Here is a 15,221-nt window from a genome sequence, read left to right on the forward strand (position 1 = left end):
GCAGGGGGGAATCTTATTCCAGATTCATGGCATAATCTCAAAGAGGCAAATTGGGATGTTGGAAACTTGGAATGCAATTCGATCCAGTTTTCTGAATTCAAACACGTCACACCAAAGGACAAGTCTATTCTCTAGAGCATAAGCACACAGCTAGAGTACCTGGGTATCTGCTTGATTACTCCAAATAGCGCCTGAATTCCGGTTGGATCTTGTGCCTGCAGACAATTACAGTGGCAGAGAATTCCTAACCTCGAGAGGTGGGAACTCTAGCTTTAGGATGAAAAGGAAGGTTAGAAGAAAGACAAATTGGTCGGATCATATAACTGGCAAGTTCCCGTAAGTAAAAATGAAAGTTGGTAGGAAGGAAAATGGATTTGATGCACCTTACAAAGGAAATGGCAGCAAGTCATGAGTTACAATTATTTTAAGTTATATATATATATATATATATATATATATATATATATATATATATATATATATATAACTTCTCTTTGGGACGTTACCCTTGTAAATTATATAGTAAAACAGAATATATCTGCGTGATTAAGTAACCTAACTGAATTCAGTAACTTCTTATAGAGCATTATATATGGATTTGAACTAAATTGGTAGGTGCCCAAATTGAAATGCTATTTCCATGCAGCTCTAGCTAGATGTGTTCGCATTTATAATCTTATGAGTGTTCGGTTGGATCAATGTGGTCATTCTCAACGCAGTAGTTAGACGATATTCGATCAACTTGGTCAGAATTCATAGCATGCCCATAGCGCGAACAGTTTTAGCGAAGAAATTGCTCTCCTTTGATGAGCAAGTGGTTGGCATCTTACGTTTGAAGAGCTTGCCTTCGGCAAGATCTTTTGAAGAGAGGTTATTACACATTTCAAACATAAGTGACATTCCCACCAGCACCTTTTCCTCTCTTAGATTGTGCTGGCTCTTACAGAGTATGCCAAGCTTTTCCACCGCCTGCTGTGAACTTCTTCAGTCTTCCAAAGAACATCACAATTATGATGACGATCTTCCCTTGCTTACTCCACTTTCCTGAGAAACTTGCACTCGTATCCCTGCAGTCTCCTTTTACGATCCTAAGTAGCCGCTGGCAGCTATAGCCAATCGACAATCCTACGTTTCCATAAGCGCTGCAGTAGAGAAAATGATGAGAGTTACTAAAATCTCTCAATTAATTTCATACATGTATACTTATATGTGTAATTGCTCTTATTCTATATACTACTTTCACTGATTACTAGTTATTTTTTGATATATATACTGATCCCCAAAACAAAAAAAACTAGATATATGTCCTGATCGTGCTTGGTATTTTTTATGTGCTCAGTCATGTCATTGGCCGGAAATGATGTTTGAAATATTTTTTCGTAGCCATCCACATATTTAATATGAAGTTTTTTACTTGCTAATTAGTTTGAGACTGAATCTTGTAGGTTCGGCTAGAAAGCAGATCACGAATGTTCTGTTAGAAAATACATTTTGTTAAACAAATCCATGGGTTTGATTCAATATCTGGAGGCAAGATCCAAGGAAACAGGGACCTGCAGTATTAGCATACAATATATGGTACACCCCAATTTGGTTTAATCTTCATATTGAATGATGGATTTAGTCTTATAAGGGTTCTTTGTCTTTGATGGGGAGAGAGAAGAGAGCTTCAAGTCATATATATTTCATATTTGAGACAGATTTCAATGCCTTTGAGAAAGATGATTGCACATGCTTTTTGCTTAGCTCATCTTTCCATATGTATGTCATAAACTAAAGGTTTTACATGCTTGGGTATCTTCTTTGCGCATTAAAAAAAATTAATGGCTCGTATACCAACAAAAATGTTCATGAAAAAAATGAAAGTCCCTGTCAAAATATGTTTCAAATTAAACGTGCACGATCCACAGCAGATAAGTAATACTGATAAGCACAACTAAACAAATAATCTGCAACCTATGATAAGTTTCAAAAGTTTCTATCAACAGTTGAGAATGTCTAAATGATTTGCCAGAGGTAGTAGTTACTATTCCACATATATCTATGGGTGCAAAGCTGCTGTAAAATCTGATCAGAAAAAAGCACGCTTCCCTATGACATCGGCAAAAATCGCTGACATTTGAAATGATAGAAGGATCCACATAAGAGATGGGGCATCTGGTTAACCCTAGACATTTTGAAACCCTGAAGCCTCAAATAACGTTCTCCGAGGAGCATAACTCGAACCTCAAAGGTTTTATATGCAAGTTGAAGCACGTGGAGATCTCACACTGGATACCAACACAGCTTTGGTTCTTAAAAGCAAAGGAAAGGAGAAGTCGGATTAATCCGGTGGTTCACAGCTAGCTCCGACCTCAAAAGTAGCTCATGGGCGCAGAAGCACAGAAAACAGGTGGTCTTTTTCTTTGTGAATCTCAGAATACTGAATCTGATCCACAAAATCAATGGGCAACTCCCGGATCGTGACAGTTCCTGGATTTGGGCCTATCGGTTCAACTGGTTGTCAGAAGTTTGCATCTAGCTGTTGGGAGGTGGTTCCTGCACACCCAACTGTGGGGCACACTGCACCACGTGCATGGGTCCATGAACTCCTACAGCTCACCTTGATCAGGTCCAAACAAGAGAGGAATCTTCACCTAAGCTTTTCCAAATGAATTTTTGTAGTCCGGACAGTATTTGAACTCATTTGGTTGTATATACTTGTGAGAAAGAGAGAGTGCGGGTGCTTCATGGCGGAAGCGCCAAGAAACAAGCTTTCCTTTTCTCCTTCTTCTTCTTCAAACGATATTCCTCCTTCTTTTCTGTCATTCCTGATCTCCTTTGAACATCTAAATTGTTAATTTCTATCGTTTTTTCTAATTAGTAATTTCTGTTGGTGCGTAATTTATTTAGTGCTGTTACACTGTTCTACTATGATTTTGTACTCAGTTAGGAACTTTAAATTGTTTCATGATTTCCACTACCCATTAGCTTTTAGCATTTAATATCCATTTCATGAAATATTATAGGTAAGAAAAAGTATGAAAAAATGAAATAGCCAGTGAGGTCAACAGTAAAGCACGTGTAACACATCAATATTAAGAAAAAAGCATGCTGGTAAGTGAACATTAAAACATGAAAAAAGAAATTGAGTATAAAGTGATAAAAGAAATAAAAGAATTGATTAAGAAGTGAAAAGAAATTAACTAAGAACTAAGCTTTTCTATGTCCAGAAAACGAGCCACCCCGCCGGACTAGAGATCTATGGTCTTCATAATGTAATGCGAATATCAAATCCGGAGTTACAAAAAATCCATTATTTGCTTCAGCAGTGGATTTCACCTAACATGGATTTGAGATCCGAACAGGAAGGATCGAGACAATCAATATAGATCACAAAAATCTGATGTTGTACTGATTTTGATTCCTTAACCACAATGGGCCAAGCATATTGGACATCATTGACAGCTCCTAACTACAATGGGACCAAACACCTAACACGTTTTGAAAAACCGCAATGAGGGTTCATTTTCACGTTCAGATCTAACACACAACGCTGTCCGTGCCCTGGCCATTCCTAACCACTAGATCTTTTCCTTCACCTGACCGGAAGGAGAAAAATCTGCCAATAATTCAAGCAGAAACGTGTATGGTCATTTTCCCTTCCCTACCTGTAAGGACTACTACCACCAAGCCGCCGACACGTGTGCGGCTCCGACACAATATCACCAAGTTTTCCGTCTACGATGGCCGCCAGCGACGGCAAAGCTCCGCCAGCCATGTGGCAGCATGTTGCTGTGGGGGCCATGGAAATGCTGGTGGCTTCCATGGAGGTTGGGGGAGGAAAGGGTATGCTTGGATGGTTGGAGGATGGGGGTGATGAGCTAAAGGGGTGACCCAGGCCAAGCATAATTCTCAAAGCTCAGGAGTAATTTATAAAATTGATCAAACTTTTTTATTATTTTGGTGAAAAGCAGTTTATGTTTTTGAATATTTACATTTAAATGCGATAGGTATAGGCGCCCTAGAGAGGCTTGCATGTTGAGCAGTTATAACTGGAGCTTATATTATACTTAAATAAATCATTTTTCGTGCATTCTTTAAAAAATAATTGGATATTTTTGAGGGAGCGAAAGGTGAAAGGTTTATCTCTTGCCTCTGGAGTTCTGAACTACACCAATGTTAATAATAACAACAATACACTATTCAACTTAGATGTCCCTTGCTACCACTTTAATACACATGAACATAACGTTCACTTTTATACATGCCCATAACTAAATAGATGAGCTATGTTATGGCCCTTGAAGCAAAAATGAGATATTTTCAAAAATTTAAGTTGTTTGAATCTTCTTTTCAAATATAAAAGTATTTTTGTAATTTTGAGCAGATAAATATATATTTAATGAGCAAATGTTAGTATCTAAATAATTATTTGCCTCACTAAAAGGAAAAAAAATAAAAAAATAAAACTCAAAACTTTCACGCAAGAAGAAGAAGCACATGGCATGGCTTTACGCCATTTTGGCCGGGAAAGGTGGTGGGGACCACGCTGTTCTAAGCATTTAGCAACGAGGGGAAGGCAAAGCAACCGAAAGGAGTGTGGGGACCACAAGGCTGATTACCTCATGACTTCGAAAGCGATGCTGAGGACGCTGAAGTTGAGTGGGTCCCGCCGGATGCTGCTCTGCTCGGCGAGGCAGACGATGACGATGAAGAGGATGGGGTAGGCCGCCTGTGGCGGCAACCAGAACCTCAGGGCCTCCCCTCCCTTCCCCTTCTTCCCGCCTCCAATAATCTCCCCTCTTGCACCCTCCTCCTTGTTTGGTGATAGAAAGGTGTAAGGAGGAATGTACCTGTAGAGAGAGACAGAGTCAATGACCTGCAGCAAATGGTGTGTGATGCGAAACGATTTCCTGAGAATCGTTTTCCATGGAACTGTAGAAGATCTGGGTGGAATTTAGCTCTCCCACATGTCATCGGCCGTGCCTTTGAATCGATTCAGGCACCTCCACGGCACCATCCGAAAAGAACAGAAGGGAATCACGTGGCTGCTGAGGAACAGGCTTACGCGGAGAGCACACGCACACGTATGTGAAATGGATGTTGGAAAACTTTTTACTAACATTGACCAGCTTTTAGCTCGTTCGGGATGATGAAATTAAGATATATCCTCAGTTTTGTCATATGTAGCTGCCATGTCACCCTCGTGGAACCTTTCTCACCACTTTCCAGATTCAAGCCACACCATCTTCCCACCTTCTGAAAGTATGCATGATCGCTTTCTTCACTTCAAGTATTATAAATATATATGAATTACTATAAAGTAATTTTAAAAACTACCATACCTTTAACATGCTTTGCTCATTCGATTGAATTTAACACTGCCAACATTAAAGTACAGAGCTTATAGTTATAGCCCATACCAACAACAGCCCTCCTACTCGTCTTCTCTCTCTCACATATATTATTCGTTCTAAATGGTTCAAATAATTAATATGCACAGCTATGCTGCCAACAAGTACATATCTATAGCATTAATAGAGCTCGATCAAACAAACTTGTACGCTTATAAAATAATATAGATTCGAGCAACGTTTCGTAAGTAGCAAACGCATCCATAGATGGAGAAATTAAGAAAGAAAAGGGCAGTTGATAGATGGAGAAATTAAGAAAGAAAGGGTAGTTTGTGAGGCTTACATCATGATTATGTAGACCACCAAAAGTGCGGGCGAAAACAGAGAAATGTTGAAGGCCGACTCGCCTGAATGTCTCGAATTAACGGACTGAAAGAGGCCGCCAATCACCTTCTGGTAAGCACTTAGACCCTCAGTTGCTTCCGAGTTCCACTCCAAGAAGCAGAACAGTATGAACTGCAGCGTAATGAATCCGAGGTCAGAGGCCGCCAGAAAGAGAGAATTCTTGAGCGGGAACAGGTGGGCGAAGCGCAGCTCCCCGGCGTTCTCCAACAGATAATTGAGTTCTGCCCTCGGAAACGCCCTCTTGATGACCCACATCACAAGATTCACGCATGGAGGGAACATGGTGCTGCCCATCATCACCAGAGGGATCAGAATGATGAGCAAAACAGAGTGTTCCTTGAATGCCATCATGTTCTCGTTGGTTGGAATCAAGCCGCAGCTTGCAAAGGAAGAAACAGTTGTAAATACTGAGAACAGAACAGGATTGATCCGCTTTCTCTCCAATATCCTTCTAGCATCCGCATTGAGGCAAAAGTATAAGAGAATGAGTGCTACTCCGCATAATTGAACGACAGTAAAATATCCCAACAACAGATGCCTCAAATGATTCAGGCACTTGAGTTTCTTTTGTTCAGTGGTGAAAGCCTCTGGTTCTGTATCGTTACTCCTTGCGGCGGCGGCGGCGGATTCGGCGGCGACGGCAGTGGTGGTGGTGGTGCTGTCGCTGTTGATATTGCCACCAGAGTGCAATTGGTTTGCAGACTCGATATCAGTCACGGTGCAGATTTTGGGCTCTTTCTGAGCCACTACAGCTCTGAGACGAATCTTCTTCAAATTCAAAGAAATTATGGAAGTGAACACCTCCCCTCCGAGTAACATCAAGACAATGAGCACCACGAGCTGAGAAACAGAGAAATCTTCCATGTTCAACGACACCAAGCTCGAAACAGTCGTCGCCGACACCGACATGTAGAACAGATCGAGATTGGCAGTGGGCTTGTCGATCCTGGTGATCTTTCGATCCAGAATAACCAGGACGAAGAACCCCAACAGGGAAATTATCATGAAATAAAGCAGTTGTATCCAGAAAGAGTTCAGATAGAACAGCATGGCCTTGTGAGACCACTTCAACAGGTACTCAAATTTCCTGTAGCACCATGGCAGGGGAGATCTGGCCAGTTCCCACAGCCGGTAGATCTTCCCCATCAGGTATGCTGAGAAGTGGAGGGTGTAGGACTGAAAGAATGCGAGGAATGCATTTAAATAGTGCAGAAGCAGAAGCATATTTTGAAGGTCGGTCATTGTGCTGCTGATTGGTATCCAAAAAATTGAAGCAACGGGAATACATGAATGGGAAGATGGGGATGCACTAGACCTGAGAGATATGGCATATAAATGGTGCAGAGATTTGTGGGAATCAGGGAATGAGAGGAAGAAGTGTTCGCATCTTTTTTGGTGTAGTGGCCGTCTGACACTTGTTGAAAGCAAGTTAGAGTGATTGTTCCAAGACGCCAACAGTTTCCCACGAATTTTCCTACCAAAAAGCCTCCTTGTCATCACCTGAGGCGGGTGTTAATCGGTGGCATGATAATGACACAGTGGGGCTTGGTAATTTGGATCATTTAGACTTACATGCCGACCTTAAGCGCCGTGTTCAAGCTCGGACTCATCTCTGAAGAATCCAGATAGATGCAAAACAGAGGGACAATGAATGTTGGTAAAAGTAATTGCTTGGCAACAAAAAAACCATTATCTAGTTGCTTTCCTGAAGTTGCAGCCACACAGGTGTGATCTCTATAGTTAAAAACGCAGATATTTGCCACCGGATGTGTTTAATTATATATGTGGATGTTGTAGGATTTCTTATGTGCGTTTTAAGAGTGGATTTTATAAGTTTTAAACTCTAAAGAATGCCTCTGTAAGCAAAACTTATTAAAAGATAATACTTCAATGCATGATTGGGATAGTTAATGTGCATTTACATGTGCTGGGCAAGGTCTTTACCTTTCAATCATTTAAGCCAATTTCTTATATATATATATAAAGAAAAACAAGGTTTGAGGTGTGTGGGTCATTTTCTGAGCGTTGATGACTTTAGGCCAATAAGTGGAGCCATGAAAATAAAAAGATGCCCGATCTTTAATCTTATATTATTTATATTTTAAGACATAGCGCATTGTTCGTCTAGATTTTAGGGGACATATCGAACAAGGGCCTCTCGATTAGAACCACTCTTTACTTCACCTACAATACATCCATTCTTTCATCCACTCATTAAAGTTTCAACAATTTGGTCTCTTTGGTTTACAGGGCAATTATCACTCCCTTTCTTTCTCTCTCTCTCTCTCTCTCTCTCTCTCTCTCTAATATATATATATATATATATATATATATATATATATATATATATATATATATATATATATATATATATATATATGACACTTGTATTTCGGGTCGCGCTTTGAATCGATTGCAACAAAATATCCGTATCTTGGGCTGGACTTGGGTTGAACAATCAACACGTGGTGGTCCTCATAGACTTTCCAAAATATTGCTGTATCCATTCTTTAATAGAAAAAAAAAAAAAGAAAGGCCGGTTTGAAAAGGACGCCAGAGGCGAATTCCTGGTTTTCCTTACAAATTGAAGAGCTAGAAAGTTGCTCCTAAATGCATTAGAGGTCAGGCCAAAATCACAAGGCCTTCGGTTATCAGATTTCCTGGTTTATTTTCACCCTTAATCAGGCCATTTAAATGCGCTTGCATGTTAATTTGATTGTTGACAAATTGTGGGCAAATACAATAATATATGCCTCTTTAATTCCATGATTTAGTTGCCGAAGCCTACTAATTGCGATTAGCGGCAAAAAGTGGCACAATGAACAAGTTACCCTTTTCTAAGTTGGAATAAGTGGCTGCCATACCAACGTCCATAGTCTACAATTACTATAAATTATTACTATAAATTTTAGAAGAGCATTTCGTAGCAGTAGGGGAGACACATTAGGGATGTCAACAAATCAGATTCGATCAGATATATCTTTAATGTTTTTTTGGATATTCACATATTCAGATTCGAATTCAAATAAAGAAAAGTCATATCTGAATCCGAATCTCAAATCCGATTTTACAATCCGAATCCGTTTTTTATATTTATATCAGAATCCGAATCAAAAGTTTGAACCAGATTTTACCAATTTTAAATTTAATAGCATTAGATACAAAATATTTGTCTAAAAATGAATTTGAATCCGATCGGATGCCATTTATTAAATCCGAAATCGATCATATTTCTTAATCAGATATTAAATTTATTTCCATATCCAATTTTATTCGGATCAGATCGGTCGAATATCCGATTCAAATCGGATATATTGACATCACCGAGCACGTGTAGGTTGCCTCAAAGAGCCTAAGTAGCAGGGTTAGGCTAGTGGGTTAGTGAAAATCTGGTTGTTAGTTTGATTCATATGGGTATTACTCTTTTATCCTGCTAAGAGGATGAATGTGTAACACTGTAGTTGATTAAGGTACTGCTCCCCACCTAAGTTTTCCAAACAAGTCTGAGTCCCGAGAACAAAGAAAAAGAAAGAAAGACTTTGACTCCATTGAATACCAAACTTCTACTAATACACAAAAGTATGTTCATGCCCCTTGAGTACCAAACAACTTAGACGGGCTTTCTACGGGCTTTCTAGAATGTCAAAACTAATATATATTTGCGAATATTATATAAATAAATGCAACTCTAAATAATCCAAAAGACCTAAACTTGGAGATATATCCTATCTAACCTCCTCTAACCTAAAGGCCAATGCACGATAGGCCCGTTGACATCCTTCAATTTCATTCATTTTTTTAATATATTATCCAAACAAGTTCTAGATGATACCAAATTAATATTTGTTTTTCATATCTGGCGGAAGACATTGGCTTAAAGCAACTGGAATCAACGAATAAATGAAGCGAGAAGGATGCATTCTTTGGCGATTTATGTACCCTTTGAATATATTTGTTCTTTTTAAGAATATTTGGATCCAATAATAGAGGAACCTTGATCTAGGGCTTTACGTTGGGTACTTAAACAAGTTAGCACGTCTAACAAAACTTGATGCGTTCAGTACTCTTCATCAAATAATATTATAATATAATTTGGTAATATTCATTTGTAAGCATATTTTCAATCATGGTTCACGTCGTTACATAATATGATGTTGATTCGAGTAGTTAAAGCGAATGTACTTATAATAATCAAAATCTTGGCATGTGGGCAACACTCGATTTTTTTCTTCTTAATTTTCAAGTTGGTAGGTTAGAATTAATTACTTTAGTAAAACCAAATTATGAGCGATATTTTAATGGCGCAAAAAGCGAATTTGAATTAAATAAACAATCAGATTGTTCATAATTAACAAAAGAAAATCAGTATTTTGTACATTAGATTGGACAAGTTTCTTGTTTATTAATTGCGGCAATGTAAAGTCTATTTAAATTACACAACAAGAATAACAAAACACCGACTCTCCATCAGACTGATCCGGCCGTGACAGCAAACGAGGATGAACATTATACTTTCGACGCTGCAAAGTGATTTCTCTCAGTACATCTACCTTTCCTCATTTCAAAGTAGGAACAGTAGAACTCATATTGTTTGATAGTGTTCAGATTCCCTCTCCCCAAGAAATCTGTACTTCTGTCTCTTTCACATACTCACCTAACTCTTTTGGTGGCATTAATTTCTCATCAAGAGTCGTTGATCTTCAAAGTTATAGCTTGTTCATATGTGTATACATGTCAGAATTAGGAGGCCATGACTGAATAGAATGAGTCGACAGATGAAAGAGAAACTCCGAGTCACGGTCATCTGCTGGTAGCTATCTTCAGGGAGCCAGGATTTTTTCTCAGGGCGGGCCGAACGGTCAAATGAACAGTAATACATTATATATATATATATGTACATGTATATATATACACTCACACACTTTACATATTTACAAACCACAGTATAGTAGAAATGAACATATGTCGTATATAATTGCCCACGCCATGAACGTGAAGCACGATCTGTCCTACGGCACATTTTAATAATTGTTTGTGTCATTAGCACAAAACACGATCTGTCCTAAACAGATAAGGTGCTCTATTTCTGTTACAGTGACGTACGTGTGGACATACAAATATCACAACAAAAAATATAGCAAACGAAGACATCTACAAACTAGAAAACCAAAATAAATATTACTTACCTAAAACAAGCAATTTTGCATTCTTTTTATACAACACAATCAGTTTTTGCCTTTATTTTTTTTGAAAATAGTTCCATATCATCATTCACTTACCTGCACAATAAAATGTAAATAAAAAAATATATCATTTATTATTGTATAGACAATGCATAATATCATGAAGGAACTGAGTAAAATGACATTTTCGAAATGCATTTCTCTATTGTCTAGCATTTTCTGGAACTAATTATGCCACTAAAGAAGCCGCAAGACTTTTTTAAAGCTGTGCTCAGAACTTATTATTATTTGTGGATCAAGAACAGGGAACTTTTGTTCAAATGCAAGGCAAAGTAACTCTTATTGCTGGTGAACTTTGGGTGGGCAATGGATTCTGTTCAAAACAGAACCTTTTGAGCAGAAAAAGAGGTTGATCCTGCAAGAAAATAGAGAAACAGGGTTCAAGTTACCTTCCTCAAGATATGATCCCCTAGTCCATTATTTAGTCTATCTCAAGTCGAGCTCACGGAAGGGTGTTGTCAATCCTATTGTTTTCAAAAGTTCATCCAAACTGGTCCTAGTGATTCAAGTGATCCCTGAATCACCCTTGCAAAAGAAAAAAAAAGGTTCTCTTTGATATCCATCCTTGTTCATGGCTTGCTTCTCATTCTATTCCAGCCGCTTGTGGGATAACAATATGTTCAGTTCATTGTCCTTAGTGTCTAGACCATTGGCATCCCCATAACCCCAGCTTTTTCGCCCTAACAGTAATATAATGTCAAAAACAACAGGGACTAACAATTACTGCACAATAAAACCAGAACTTGCAGGTAAGAATGATTTATCTGATACATAATATTGCTCGCATACTATTAGACCGTTTTCAACTTGGAGTTCATAAGTTCAACTTTTTTTTTTTTTGCAGGAAAGAAATAGTGGCATACACCATCCACTTTCGCGTTCAAAGGCCTAACGATTTAAGCACGAAAGAGCTAATAAAATTCAACAGATTCACAGTGAAACCGTGAAAGATCAAGGTTAAAAAATAAAACATGTGCATAATAGAAATTAGAAACCCAGAGAAAAGGAAAATGACAGAGAAGGAAAAAGAAACGTATGGAAAAAACGACCCCACCATATTTCACAAAGCAACAAAAATGAAGACCATTATAATAAAGAAGGAAAGAGAGAGTCAGGAAATGGCCCCACCTCTTGGTCGGTCTCTCCTGCAGACCTGCTCCAGTGCTCCCTTTCTTTCTCACTCGTTTCGTTTTCTGTGTCAAACCCTCTCCCTCTCTTGTTGTCTCTCGTTTTCTCCTCCCTATGCGTGGGTTTTCTCCCTTTTTGAAAACCAAATTTTCAAATAGGGCAAAAAAGCGGGGCCGGCCATGGGGTTCGAGTTGGATTCGGGTAGGGTCAAATTGTATCCGGATCCAAAAACTACATAGAAGTAATAAATTTTTTAAATTTTTATAATTAATTTTTTTTTCCATCCGCCTGGGGTAGGGCCATGGCGAACATGGTGGATGAAATAATTGACATTGGTTTTGTTTGATCACCAATGCTGAACCTGATCCACCTCTACATTCATGAAGGAATATACCATTCAAATTCTATAATATTCAATCAAGCAGCTTTAAATCCATAAGCATTAATATCAGCGATCTAGTAGTTGAGCGACTTAAATGCGAATGAGAAATATCATCCTGCAAAAATTTGGCCTCTTAGATTCTTGCAGTTCGTGGAAAAGTTTCACTTCAGCTATTTCAGATTCAGTCTATAAGTCGGATCGAATAATGCAATTTGGTTTGAGTTCAGATTTAAGGTTTGGATGAAATTGGGTATACGTCGATAGGGTCTTGTCTTCATTTGGGTCTAACCTATGGGCAAATTGAACTTGTGGATCTATGTAAAATATATGCACTGTAAACTAGACCTGGGCTTTGGGCCGGTCCCCTTCAGCCCGATGTCTGAAACCCGAGCCCAGACCCGACGCCTGAAACCCGAGCCAGGGTTCGGCCTGGCCCGATTACAGTAACAAAATATTTTTTTAATATACAAATAACTTTTTGAATATAAAATATATTTTTAATAATTTTTATTTGTTATTGGGCCAACCCGATCTGGTTTTTTCAAGCTCGATTGGGCCGGGTACCTATTGAGTACTCGGCCCAATGCTCAGGTGGAATGTAAACTGCCTGGCACTAACCTGAGTTATGGTATTGGTCTGTATTTATCAGTTCAATTTGAGGCCATTTGGCATTAGGAATACATTATAAATGTTTCATCAATCTATTTCAAAATTGACATAGATTCATAAAATATTTGAACAGTGTTATATGAATCAACTTCAAATTTAAGGCAGATTCATGAAACATCCACATTCCACTGTTCCTAATATCAAACAGCCTCTTGAAAACTTAAAGTATAACAGATTGAAATCTGGTGCAGCAATTGGACAACTCTATTAATCGGCGTGTCACACATAGATATTTTTTAATGTTTTAACATTTACTTTATAATCTGACTTGGATACAAAGCAAAGTACTATCACACTTCCCAAATTATAAAGAAGAAGAAAGAAGCAAACACACAATATGACAAGGATTTGCATGGTTTGGATAGACTAAAGCCATGGTTACATCCATGGCTGCACAGTGACAATTCCCAACAAGAACAAGTACAAGAGATGCCGACTCTCTTTAAAACAGGAGTTTAGGGTAATTCCACCATAACAGAAACTACAATATCACCGCGCTGAGGGCGTTTGATGGTTTGAAATTTTCATTTAAGAATGAAAATTCCAGAATCATAATTCCTCCTAAAACTAGAATGAAATCAAAATGCTAAGTTTCAGTTTCCTAATTCCGAAAACAAAATGCTATGTTTGTTTAATAATTCTGGTTTCTTAAAAAAATAAGCATTTTGATTCTAAAATTCCACAATTCTAGATAGATCAAATGCCCCCAAATAATTCATATTTGGTTAGAATCACAAATAGTAGACCTAGCCAAATTTAAGAATGGGCCGAAGAAGTTCTCCAACATAAATCAATGGGTTGTCTAGTTGAGGTCAGCAGGTTTCTTGTCTACCCACAGAAAAATACATTATAGGGCTGGGTCCAATTAATGAGCTACTCTCATGGGCCCAGTGTGGGAGTGGATTGGGTTGTTACATGATCCCGTTGCCTAAAGTGACTCTATTTAACTAGATTTTTGGCTTGTGCACTCCTTCCCCTTCCCCTTCCCCCTGTTGTTGTTCTCTTGGTTTCTAACGTCAATCAGGTACCAAAGGGTAAGTATGACTTCAATCATGGAGAATTGAATTGGAATCTCTTATGGTCTCTATCCTTAAAATTAATTCTAATACATGCATGTAGCAGATAAGATTTCTGCAACTTTCTTCTGCGTCAATCATGTACCAGTGAGAAAGTAAGACTTCAATCATGGGGATTTCAAATTGAAAGCTTTCATGATTTGATGCTTAAATGAAAATTTATCTATATCTTACAAAAACTAATATGAAAACATTCTGCAGATAAGATTTCTCGATCTTTCTTTATAATTAACATGTATAAAATATTCAGGAGTTATCAAAATCAATAAGAAAAGATTTGATTCTAAATGTCTTATTTTAAACTGCTTACTATACCACATAAGAAAACATAGGAGTAACAAAGTCTATTTTTGTGTGAGACCAATTATAACCTTTGTTTGAATAATTTTCTGTCAATAAATATGTACAAGGACTGGGCCTCACATTCCTATTGACTATCTAGAATAGACCTCATGATTAACTTTTCTCTCTCCTCTCTCTTCCCTTTGTATCAATTTTCTTGTAGGTTATGTTTGGATGAAGGGAAAGAGAGGGAAAGGAATGGATGAAAGGGAAAAGGGAGGAAAAGAAGAAAGAAAAGAGAATGATCATCCATTCCTCATTTTCCTTCCAATCTCTTCATTTTCGGAGAGATTGGAATTACATTAAACTCATTTCATTTTCCTTACTTTCTTTTCCTTGCATCCAAACAATATGAACAAATTTGTGCTCTTTTTTGGTATTGAACCGTTTGTGTCCACCAATATGCTTGATGACCAAAATGTTTATGGTTAATAGAAAAACAGAACTTTTGTAAAAAGACGACAACAAAGGAAACCAGAAAAAAACGTTAAAAGGATATTTTATAATATAATTTCTAAAATTCCCCAAGTCCAACCCTTTTTTTGGCATATATGTCAAGCGGTGCATGCAACTCACTCTGCTGCTGAACAATGTGTTCGACCCCCAGATATACACAACGGCGCCTCTAGAAGACCAATGT

At 38.1% G+C, this 15,221-nt stretch overlaps 1 protein-coding gene across 1 annotated transcript; it reads right to left on the bottom strand.

Annotated features, from left to right (window-relative positions):
• Positions 1–663: 663 nt before the first annotated feature.
• Positions 664–7,218, bottom strand: LOC116264441 (sodium transporter HKT1-like). The gene is made up of 3 exons (XM_031644663.2): positions 5,680–7,218; positions 4,605–4,835; positions 664–1,142 (listed from the first exon to the last, which is right to left on the bottom strand). The coding sequence occupies exons 1-3, from the start codon at positions 6,981–6,983 to the stop codon at positions 941–943; spliced, it is 1,737 nt and encodes a 578-aa protein (XP_031500523.1). The 5' UTR covers positions 6,984–7,218; the 3' UTR covers positions 664–940.
• Positions 7,219–15,221: the final 8,003 nt, after the last annotated feature.

This window comes from Nymphaea colorata, chromosome 11 (assembly GCF_008831285.2).
Source record: "Nymphaea colorata isolate Beijing-Zhang1983 chromosome 11, ASM883128v2, whole genome shotgun sequence".
Taxonomy (NCBI): domain Eukaryota; kingdom Viridiplantae; phylum Streptophyta; class Magnoliopsida; order Nymphaeales; family Nymphaeaceae; genus Nymphaea; species Nymphaea colorata.